Source organism: Bombus pascuorum, chromosome 3 (assembly GCF_905332965.1).
Source record: "Bombus pascuorum chromosome 3, iyBomPasc1.1, whole genome shotgun sequence".
NCBI lineage: Eukaryota > Metazoa > Arthropoda > Insecta > Hymenoptera > Apidae > Bombus > Bombus pascuorum.
Window position 1 is genome coordinate 3,690,651 of NC_083490.1, and position 12,753 is coordinate 3,703,403.

The following is a 12,753-nucleotide window of genomic DNA, read 5'->3' on the forward strand; positions in this document are numbered from 1 at the left end:
GTATTTCTATTTGCCTTTTCTCATTATTTCTCGTTTTCTTTCTCACTTTAATACGTATTCTCTTTGCTCGCTCTCTCAAAATTCTCCGTCTCTCGTCACTAGCCATCAGATTCTCTCTTTTTCTTTTTCATTTTACAGTCCTATCCGATCTCTACTATTCGTTTGCCGCGCGCGCCTCGACAAGTCTGCCCCTCTGTGTCACGACTCTATATTGGAGAGAACAAAGAGACATCAGATACTTGTTTCTCTCGTTTCTTTGCGTTATTTCGATGCCACCAGCCAAGATATACGTGTATCCTCCACGGTATATATCCTTCGCTGGCTACCTTTGACCCTTTCTTTAACTTTTCATATCATATACGAGTACACAGTTACGTGCGTTCATATTTATTATTATACACGTGCGTTCATGTACACGTTCAAGCAGGTATTTTATTCCTCGCCTCATCTGTACCTTTTATATTATTCTATAATGTTACTTTATAATATTCCCATATATATTATATCTTTTCTTAAATATCGGTTCACTCGTTTTTCGTTCTTCTGTTTAGCATTCATAGTTTTTGTTCTTTTCGACGACTTTCTTAGTGGAAATATTTGTATTACGGAATTGTCCGGAGCGCGTCCACCCCTTCAACATCGTCGCGTGTGCGTGACTCGCGCCAACCACGCGGACGCGTGCGCGATTCGGAGTTGGATGGACACGAATGAGTTTTTCGAGAAATTTCGACGAGATTAATCGACTGCGTCCGCGTTCGTGGCACGGTCCACGCCTCGGTTGTCTCTGCTTGCGCCTTTGAGAGGCGTCGCGACGCAGCCTGGCAATGGCGATTGGACGAACATCGAGATCTCTAGAGACGAATGAGATGGTCGCGCAAGGGCACACGTGAGTCTGACGCGACGATTGATGCGAAAGATTTGTCACGGAGATGATCGTTCCGTGGTCAGCAACATGTGCAACGAAAATTGGATCGGTTTAATTCGCTGGCAAATTTAACGTTAATCGAACCATCGAAATTGGCAACTTTAACCGTGAGTTAAGAAAAATTCATCAGGAACTCTTTCGAATTTCTTGTTAATAAAAGCAATAAAATTGGCAACGAATCTTTGCAAGAATCTCGCTAATTTCTCAATTATATTCGATTGAAATTTAGCACAGAATCGGATTCTTCGGAATATTTGTTAGCAGCTGAATTTTTCTAATCAATTTGTAGAAGTTAATTTATCTATAAATAAGTTGGCTCATAAAGCGAAGAAACAGAGTGACGCAACGATTCTGGCCACGTTACTGTGCCAACGTGTTCGAAGTATCGGAGCAACATCGCAGCTGCTCGATTAATCGCGTTATCCAATCAGATTAAGTTGCTATTGCTGAGTATCGACACTGTGCCAGACGTCACGTTCGCAAGAACGATTAACTAGGGACCATCGGGTCGATAACCAGATATTTAACTTGATCTTCCCTTTAACGAATTACTACGCGGATTCTTGGAAACGCCATTGCCACAATTTGCTACCTCGCGATCGATTCTAACGGAGCCATTGGTCTGTCGAACGTAAATATCTACATATTGTTCGATTCGCTTCGATAGAGATAAAGAGCTTTAAAAGAAAGATAATTTATAGATAAACAAATCAACACTTTTTTTCATCTACGATATTCTCGTTATTTTTAACGATAAATTTATTCGATATCGTCGTTTGAAACGTGTATTATTTGAAATAAGAAGAATATTTTTAATGGACAGAGCCAATGAAACATACCGTAAATTTTTAATGACACACAGTGACCTACGAAAGTATTTGATCACATTTTACAAAGAACTTTTATGAACGTATCGAGCGTATTATGCGAAACTCGTTGAGCTTTCGTTGATATTGTAATATTTTATAAATATTCAACAAAGGAACGTGGTGTGTAAATTGCTGTTATAAATAATATAGGTTCTACCTTAGCTTTTATGCACATCTTTGATTATGTTTATTTTAAACTTTACCAACATAAACACCATAGTTATACGTTATTATAACGCTACTAAAATTTTCCAATGTTTCGTATAGAACATATACGTGTTAAAAAATGTCTTTAAATATTCAAATACTTTCGTGAGACAGTGTATATTTAGTCTGGTTCGGAAAATGGAGTGTCCAGGTCACTCCAGGAGTCAGGATCACGAATCTCTCGATGCTCTCGAACGATCACCGAGTACCAATCGATCGATGGTACTCGAGGTGTCGAGTGGTTGATCCGGATTGACCCTGGACGCTCTTCCTGATTCGCTGTTGTCCCGATCACGCAATTATCTCTCAATTAACTATACTAAAATATCCGCTTTGAACAAAGAAAATGACCGTGGCTCCGTGAAAATTCGACAAATTCGATCTTCGAATTTAATCCACCTGATAATTCTGTCTCGAATCGTACTCGAAACACATTGTTTTCAAAGGCGCAAGCGTTTGGAACAGTTTCACGCTTAAAATTAGGTGCGTAGATTTCATGCTGGTAAATTGTAGTATAGAAAGTCTGTACTATTCGTTTAGCAATTTTTGGCAGAAAACGTGAAAAACGCATCGTTTAGATTTAAATGTCAAACGTTTACGAGCACGAAAACTCCGCGCGTTTCTTAAAATCTAAGGATCAGTCTCAATTAGGCGACCAACGTTTTTAGAAATTCAATTAGAAGCAGCGTTCCACGTTGTAGTATTGTTAGCTACGAGATAGAGTGTAAAAAAAAAAAAAAAAAAAAAAGAAATAGAGAAAGAATAAAATAAAGAGATCGACAGAAGCGATCGCTGGTCGCCTGTTGATTAATCGAGCGAGAAGCGCGATCGAACTTCCGCTCGATCGCGCTGCCCGCGTACACCTGCAAGAAAAGAATTATAACAACACGTGTAATATAAATGAATTAATGGCGAATGTATACATATATATATGTATGTATATATATATATAAGTATAAGAATGTTCATGCACACCTCAATCTTTCTGCCCTCAACCACGGTGCCGTGTAGCCTCTCACGTGCCCGGTCCGCGTCAGCACTATTTGCGAATGTTACAAAACCGAATCCCTGCATGCAAGGACAGACAAAACAACATGCATTAAACTCAACTTACAGACTGCCAGCGCTCGGCAAACGGCCGACTGGCAGGCCCGACATTTCGTGCTTGTTTTGTACAAAATATTCAATCTGTGTCGTTTGATAAACAGGTAATTAAGAGAAAAATATTGGTGAAGAAAAGAACGAGAAAAATGAAGGGATGAATTAAAACAAAACAAAAAAAAAAAAAAAAAAAAGAAAAAATAGAAAACGAGCGTAAAAAGATTGAAAGAAAAAGGTGAGAGAAAAGGGCGACGCGCGACGCCGCCTTTTCAAGCGACCTGGAAGCTAACGAGTGCGAGTTCTTTGTGGGGGTGCTCCGTGTGCAATTTACGCGGGAAACCTTTCCACGCGTGTCTCGAACGAATTTCTATCGATTCGATTAACTTTTCATTCAAGAATTGCAGAATGAAAAGCGAACGCTACTATACGACGCTCGGTTCAACGTTCTTGAGCAGATGCTCGCGTTTCTTTGCTCTTTTTCGTCCCTCGCGCACCCCATCTCACGCTTTCTCACTCGCCCTCACTCTGCACCGTCCTTTTACTCTCAAACCTATTCTTCCGTTTATTTCTCGGATGCACAATGGCCGTCTGCCGCTAATTAATTCTCGAGATGGTCTCTCGAGACGCGGCCCAGAGGCTCGAAACTTTCGCGGAATTTCTTTCGGCGCTAGAACATTTATTCCGACCGTATAATCTCGAGGAAACAATAAACTTGATGAAATTCATCGAATATTACGGGCAGACATTTTTTTATTATTTTACCTGGAATTATTTTATCGAAGTTACTTCGCTCGACGACTTCACTTCGATCGATCAGAAAGATCATACACTTTCCAGCGAATGAAACTTTTTACATTTAAATTGAAGATCCGACAGTTTCAAGTTGAAAAGCGATCGCGACGCGATATTTTGTATAATATGGAATTGATAAGATATTCTCAGCTCGATATGTATATATTCAAGTAGAACATCCCAAGGGAAAATATGTAAGTGGGGGCGCGAAAGGATCAAGAGCACTCGTGTTTAATATAATAGACTAACTAAACCGCGTGAAAAGGATGGATAAAGAAGCACGATATTTCAGCCGAAATGTCGGTTTGCCAGAGAGTCTGCGAGCGCGTCATACTGCTTACGGAGACGCACCAAACAACGTGCAACAAATAAGTAAATATAAAATCATGGTAAGAAATCATGGTCATGGTCACATTAATCATCTCATTATCATATCATATCATATCATATCGTGTCATGTCATCATGGTCATCGTCATATCATTAAAGACTCTTGCTTGTACCGAGAGGTGCGTGTACGAGAAAAAAGAAAAAAAAAAAAATTAAAAAATATGAGAAGGAGGTTAGAACACGAGGAACAATTGGAAGGGAAATAGGATCTTAGGACTTTAATTAGGTGTGTTTCTGTGCTGTGTGTGCTCGTGTGTGGTGCCATTCGTCTGTGCGATCGCTTCGAATACGATAGTGATTGAAGAAGTTGTAAAATCGAAGCTTTTAGTGCCGTGAATTGGGATATTTTGGATAATGTTCGACGCAAATACGCTCACACCTTTTCTCAGATTTCGAAAGAAACGTAATTTAAGGAAATACCTTAATGGAATCGTCATAAATTTTCTTATTACAAATATAACTTCGACAGGTTATTAGACAAGTATAATTCGAAAATTTATCTCGAAAGAATCGCCATAAATTTTAACATATGTTGCACATATTCCTTTCCCTTCCAACGACTATCAAGGAAATATATTTCGTGAATATATTACCTTACAATCGTCATAAATCTCAAGAGGATTACGCAAATGCCTTCCATACCATAAATACGACTTCCAGAGCCTATTAAAAGCAAGTCAATCCTAAGCACCTAAATTCTTTCGTTCTGAACGTGACTTTCGTTTACCTAAACAACATCGACGAAAAGAACTCCGTCTTCGGAAGAACGATTTTCTAAACGATATTTTCTAAAAAAAAAAACAGAGCTCACATCGTTATGCCAAAAATGAAGCAAATATAATCTAAAAGGTACAGACCCACGTTATCATCGCAAAAATGAAACAAACCTATTCTAAAGAGTACAAATTCGTTTGAAAAAATCGAAACAACTCGGTTCTAAAGGTTCTTACGCAATAAAATCAAACAGCTTCGATTTCAAAGCAAAAAGAAAAAAAAAAAAAGAAGAGAAGAAGAAGAAAAACGTCTTTCTCTGCCAAAGAAACTAATTTCGCGTAATCAGAAATGGGAAAAGACGAAGAGGGTCGGACGAATAATCAACTTGCTCTCATCTGGCTCCCCCTGTTACTGCCAGGAGCGGCTACGTATATCCAGACTATAGCCGTCGCTAAGAAATCGCATTAAAGCCAAATCAAATACGGCCTCTTACTCTCGAAGAACGAAAAAGGAGAGTGCAAAGTTATCGTGTTCCTGACGTAATACGCGGCCAAGGAACCGCTGTTTCCCTCTCCTCTAGCCCCTCTTCTCTCAAGGAACATCGTAACTCGTTTCGCCGGAGGACTATAATCGAATCGATGGTAGGAAATTGAATTGCCCCGTAGAGGATTCCCCTGGAATAATCGAGAGCCACGATTTCTCTGCGTTTCGTTAATTAATCGGAGGCGAGGGAGCGGTTGCTGCGCTTGGTTAATCGAGGACGAGGAGGTAGGAGTTAATTTCAAGGGAAATTTCGAATTTCTGATTTTTCATGCGCAGCCACTATTTTAGTTACTGTGGAATAGCCTGGCACGATGGTGAGTAGATCGCGGACCTTTATACATTTATGAGAATTTCGAAAGCGTAACAATCCGAAGGATGTGAGTAATTTAGAAAAATGTATCTAATATCCGGAATATATAGGTAGTCTTTATATTAATAGGTAAAAGCAACGTGTTCTATCTAGGTTCCATCTTTATAATTACATTCACAGAGACGTTGATTTGCATAATAATCCGCAGCTGCTATAATTCAATGTTAGAATTTCTACAGTTTTTACGTTGGAAATCGTTAATGGTAAATTTAGGTGAAAAATTTCCATGAAACTTCTATATCGCAGCGAAGAGAAGATTATCGACCATCTGCATAGGAAAAATTTGTTACCGTTGCAAATTCTCACGACGAAGCCCACTCGACTGCAAGATTTACGTCTTAAGCTTTCGGAACTTCGCCGTTGCTCACTGAACTTCTTGACTTCCATTTTGAACTTCTGAATATTTTAATCTGCTTTCGAGCTTGCCTTTCGCGCCGCTGAATTTTTTATCTTTCAACCTCTCTAAATCGAACTTCCTGATCGATATTTTTATTAAAACCTGAAGTAACTTTTCTCTACAGTGACGCAAAAGCTATTTTTCACTTAACAACATTGTCTATTCTTTGTTGTAATATCGGACAACGTTCGAAGGATATTCGACAAGAGCGAGAAACAATCGATGAAATGTAAAATCGAATATATAAACGTTTGCAATAAATAATATATCGTACTAGTTAATACGAATATTAATATTAAATGGTGTTTCGACGAGAATAATTAATCAGACGGCCATTGTTCGTCCGCCACAAATTACTATTTCAAGTTCTTTTAATTTATTACACCGTAATCGAATGGGAATTAATTCATCGCTTTAAATTATTCAGAGAAAGAGAAAGTACGTCAAACACGAAATTAGCAAAATTGGTTTCGATCCAGAAATTCATTAAAGTACGTGAATTCTTTATAAACCGCGTACACATATGCAGCGGTGCGTTCTAAAGGTACATCCGAATGCGAGTACCTTTACTCGGATACACTTCTGAAGAATAAATTTTCTCAGCAAACAATAACGTTAGAATTCCTACGCGAAATATCCCGAGCAGTACCGTGGTCGCGATGCAAATCGATTCGGCGATTATTCGATTCCCTTTACATTTTCGAGCTGTAGCACTGACACTGCGCCGCCGGCTTATCGACATTATGCTGATTTCCCAAGTGAATCGCGTCGCGCGAGCGGTTTGTCGCAAGAAACCCGTTGAAAATCGCGCGACAAACGACGCTTTTCCAGCTAGCTGAAATCTTTCACGATCGAACGATCGCTGCTTTTTCGTGGCCCGACTATGGTTTTCTTCTTTCGTTTTTACAATATCGTCGACTCTATCCAATTCTTCAACCTTTCCTACGTTACAACCTTACGAGTTCCATTTACTACTCGTAAAGTTATTTTCAATACTTTTTTGTCATAGAAATTCGAGTCGTAAAGAATCGTTCAAACGTTTGCAAATATCTTCCACCGATAATGAAAAATTCCAAATCGTGTCGATTTCTTCCATTCGTCGTCAACCTGCGCTATATTACGATCTCACAAACGTCATCTACTATTTTCGCAATTACTTCGAAAATTCCTTCGAAAAAAATTCCAGAAGAATGAAAACTTCGATCCTTTCCAATTCTTCAGCGTTCCGTGTATATTACGATCTTGCAAAAATTATATGTTATTCTCAAAATTATTTTCAAAATCGCTGGAAAAGGAAAAAAGAAGAAAAAAGATTAAGAGAGGTAAAGAGTAATTTCAAGCATTTTTCGCTTGCCGATTTTCTAGGAGGATAATGAAAAAGGAGGCGTTCCTTCTCAAGGCGAGGCACGGTTCTCGTGACGGTGAGATCACGATCTTGGCGAAAGCCTCCTTTAAAGCCTTATCGACTTTCGGGAAATTAAGGTTAGCGTGCAATACACGACCAGCCATCGCGCCTAACTCCTCCTCTCTCAAGAAATTAATCCACACCGGACTCTTACCAATTTTTCGAACGCCTGCTGCGGAATAATGCTCGCGTCCATCCTGTTAAAACGGACTCGCGATCGCGCGATTTTTAACCTTCGTTCTAACCCCTGTGACATATCTCTAACGATATTTCGAGGAATTAAGTAAGTTTAAATTCAGTTCAAATAGCATGAAATGTTCTGCATTCTAAATTTTCTTATTTTCGTTTAATCTACCTTTGAGGATCTCGAAGAAGAATGAAGTTGGAGATTGATCGGATATAAGATTTCTCAAGCATCCTGTATTATTATTGCGTTAGTGCACGTAAAATGTTATTTATAAACTAGTAAATAAGTTAATAACGAAAATCATTCATCGTCATTCTTACTATAAACTTTCTTAATATTTATTCCTAAAGGAACTTCTTTTGCTTTAACGTGGCTGATAATCACAATCGATAAATTCAAACTTCGAAAAATGAATATCTTGTATGCATCAAACTATCATTACATACCATAATAAAAAAAAATATGTTATAGTTTTATTATCATAATTACAGTTCTCTCGAAATTAGCTGACGTGTTTTATATTAATTTCTTGTTTTTAAAGTTTTAAAAACTCGAGAAATTTTCAACAGCGCAAAGTCACCAATTTAACAAACTCGATAAATCAGCACGACTTCTTTCTCAACTTTATTTCACAGGGTTTATCCGGAAAATTACGAGCAACGTAGAGAATTACTACGAAGTTTATAAAAGTCTCGAATAAGCGTCGAAAAACTGGGAAGTTGATGGCGCAGCGGCTTAAAAGCAAGGCCAGAAATCATTTGTTTAATCTCCGGAGCAATTTATCAGTCCTCTAGATTAGTCCTACACCCGTTGAAAAAATATAATTACCTCCATTAATTTATCGCGATCGCTGCAAACGTTTCGCGTCCGCCATTTCTCCGTGGATCTTCCGACGTTGAACGGATCTCGCGACAGGAAACGAGTATTAGAAAAACAAGCAGCCAGAGCTCGATAAGCGGTTGGCTGAGCTCTGTCACGAACGAAATCGTGCCACCTTATCGAGCGATTTATCTTCTCGCCAGCAATTGAATATCGAGCTTCCTTCTGACACGAACCGGAATTGTTTCCAGCTTACGTCCGCGTAAATACTATGCGTCAAAATTCTCGAGACGAAACGAGAACACGATGGAGAACGATACCGAAGGAAACGTCGAGTTTGTTCGAGAGGAGTCAGACAAGTATTTTCGCAAGGACCGCGTTATCACGATTCTTAAACGAATGAAGAGATCTCGGTGTTCGAGACTCTTAACAGGGCTGTTGATGCGAGAATTATGATATTCTCGCGCCTTGGATCGTTGGAAGCCAATTAACGCTCGCGAAACGTTTTGTGAAAATTATGAGAGCGCGCGATGTTGTTGAGCTGAAATCGAGTTTAAGATAATTCGAGTAGAGAATAGCGCCTTTCGAAGTAATTTGGAGTATTTTTTTAACCGTTACGTTCTGTTCCTCTCGATCGGTAACCCAAAGTTCCTGGAATTTAATAAATCTGCCAGAATACTGTTCGAATAAATGAACTAATTACTCTCTGTAATCAATATTAGATTTCTAAAATTTCCAGATCTCTGAAACGGAATAAACTTTCTAGGATATTAATCAAGCGAAGGGAAATATAGACGAACGTGCTATTCCTCTAACTGGTCTCAAAATTGTCTAATTTCGAGGTTTCTCAAATTGAATAAATCCTCTAGAATATTCGTTAACCGAAAGGAAATATACACGAGCTGTGTCCTATTTTCTCTAACGAATATTATAACAGGATTTTCTAATTCCAACATCTCACAGATTACATGGATCTACTCTAACCTGAATCGAGATTTCTCAAATTGAAGAAATCCTTTAGAATATTCACTACTTGAAAGGAAATATATATGAGTTATGTCCTGTATTTTCTAACGAATATTATAATAAGATTTTTTCATTCTGACACCTCTGAGATTTTATAGATCTATTCTGACCTACATCGAGATTTCTCAAATTGAAGAAATCCTTTAGAATATTCACTACTTGAAAGGAAATATATATGAGCTATGCCCTGTATTCTCTAACGAATATTATAAAAAGATTTTTCCATTCTGACACCTCTGAGATTTTATGGATCTACTCTGACCTGCATCGAGATTTCTCATAATAGAATAGACCTCTAGAATATTCACTATTTGAAAGGAAATATACATGAGTTATGTCCTGTATTTTCTAACGAATATTATAAGATTATAATATAATATATATAATAAGAATATAATAAGATTTTTTCATTCTGACACCTCTGAGATTTTATAGATCTATTTTGACCTACATCAAGATTTCTCAAATTGAAGAAATCCTTCAGAATATTTACTATTTGAAACGAAGTATATATGATTTCTAACAATAGAATTTCCTAATTCTGAATTTTCAGAGATTATACTTGTAAATCAAGACGAAACTCAAACTCAGATCATATTCTCCTATTGATAATATTCGAAGGTAAAAGAGACAGCTATACTTATTCGATAATTTAAAACAGAACTATAGTCTAGGATCGACTAGAATCGATTCAGTGCGCGTAAATAAGACGTAGCCGGTAATAGATGCGATCTTGAGATGACTAATTGGCCTAGAGCGTGATTAATTGCTGTACCTGTCGCGCGAAGTAACTATCGAGAGTTCCGATCGCTAATCCTGCGATTCCTTCGGCCATCAAACATCGTGAATCACATTCAAACTCCAATTGAACGTTTGTAAAACGATCTATGACGATCGGTGATCTTGAAACGATTAGTTAACAGTCGTGTGCGAGGCACGGAGTAATTAACGTTAATTTCCAAGTGTGAGCGTGTGCTATGAGCGATACGAAGACTACCAAGATAAGAATATTAATCATGCGACGAGTAAAACACGCGGTTGAGCAGCGTCTTACATAGAAAAACGAAAGTAGACCAGTTTGATTAATTTCCAAGAAACTTTGTAACGATGATGATGATCTTCTCAATGAACGATAATCTGGCGAAGTTTTTAATGTATCCACGTGTATATCTAACGAAGTTTTTGCAGCAACCCAACTTTTTATAGCGCACAGATTGCTGCTCCGAAAGTTCCACGAATTTCTTAAATTTCTATCAACGATAAAAAGACCGAATATTTTTCGTAATATTTCCCTTAACGCTATGACAACCAGTTAACCTTACTTTTATTCCAGAAAATTAATAAAATATCGTTTTTGTTATATTTCTGGAAAAATTCAATAATTTTGAACATTTGAAAAACACAATATAAAGTCTAAATAGATAAATAGATGCGTACGAACCAAGAGTTTACAATCACTACGTGTTCCATCGAATGCCACAACTTAAGAGAGAAAGAGAGAGAGATGAATTTAAAATTCTGTTATCTTAAAAGTCTCTATACGTAGAAATTTATCGACATAAGTCGATTATTGATATCTGTGGCATCAGTACCGAATTAATAACGAAATAGCAAATGACTGGCAAATGAAATAGCAAATCTTTTGACAAGTGATATATATCGTATGCAATGTACGTAGTTAACGCCCACGGATTAGGGTCGTATCACTAGTCATCGTAGCATTAATATCTATTTAAAAATTACAAAATATAATTCGAAGAACAGGAACAGGTGATTACCAGTGAGCCCTAGCATCGCGTAACAAGAAAGAAATGGCAAAATGTGCAATTCGTCTGTGTACGAGTCACGTGAACCGATAAACATGATAATTAAGCAGATAATCGGTGTGTGCACGGCGACGATGTGTTGGTGTGGCTAAACGTGCGTGTAGAAAGTGTTAAAGGATTGTAATTAGAGTGGTCGTCGGAGGGTCGAATGGGGTCGGGGGATGACGAGAAATGGAGGAGAACGAAGATAGAGGAAACTCGAAGAATACTTGAAGTTGAACCGAAGCTGGCAAACAGCGATATAAAAGCGCACAAAACAATACGAGATTCAAGATTATATATATGTATATTATATGTATATACATATAAGTAAAGATAGAAATAGAGAGAGAGAGAGAGAGAGAGAAGGTGAGTTTTAAGAGACAAGGAGTATGTTCGTAGGTTTGTGACTTTTCTTTCTAGTATGGTGTATATGAGTTTTGTGTGTGTTTGTGCGATGAAAGTGGCACGAGAGATCTTTTTCTTCGTCTGTCTACGCGTTCGGTAGTTTGCACCCTACGTTTCTCCCCCTCGTTTAAATTTTCTCACTCACTTACTCGCTTTTTCTGTCTCTTTTGTTTTATCGAAGGAAAATAATTGGGATTGTTGATTTACAGAAGAGGTTCGAGGAATTCCAAGGCTCGGTTATTTTCAATTGGTTAGCGGAGATGGCTTTCTGAAACGGAAGTCTCCTTACACTTTCACTGTCATGACGTTACTAAGTAAAATAAATACAAAAAAAGTAACGACATAGTTAACTAGATATTACCATCAAATAAAAACTGTGCTATTTAATAATTGATAGTTTTCATTATATACACGTAATACGTTATGAAGAGTAAATGTCACGGTTTTCTACATTGAGAAACATCGATTTACGATTTTCAAGGCAACTGCGAATTTTTACGAACGTAACTAGAGAAATGGAATCTACATGAAAATTTGCTTTTTCCTGTATCCATTAGATCTTATCATATTCTGCGTAATATATTCCGTACGTTTCTGCATATTCCAATTTCCCACAAATGACAATCGACGAACTAAAGAAATTTGATAAGAACGTGTATGTTCCAACTATGGTGGAAACAATGTAAATTATTTTGAATATAAGTCTTCTCAATCGTTCCACTACTTCCTGCTTTTAAAATTAATAAAACCATATACTAGGAAATCACCAAATACTTAAGTCTTTAAATAATTATTT

General features: G+C 37.6%; 1 protein-coding gene across 10 annotated transcripts in view; it reads right to left on the reverse strand.

Moving 5' to 3' along the window:
* The window catches only part of LOC132905554 (uncharacterized), a 356,111-nt gene that overhangs the window by 80,087 nt on the left and 263,271 nt on the right, over window positions 1-12,753 (reverse strand). For 6 of the 10 annotated variants that reach the window (XM_060956958.1, XM_060956955.1, XM_060956954.1 and 3 more), the window contains exon 18: window positions 2,977-3,069. The exons of 2 other annotated variants lie outside the window; for them this stretch is intronic. In XM_060956958.1, the coding sequence (XP_060812941.1) occupies window positions 2,977-3,069 (93 nt within the window). Of the gene's footprint in view, window positions 1-117; window positions 207-2,976; window positions 3,070-12,753 lie in introns of those variants that run through there. 2 more of the 10 variants (XM_060956962.1, XM_060956964.1) reach the window with 2 other exon arrangements.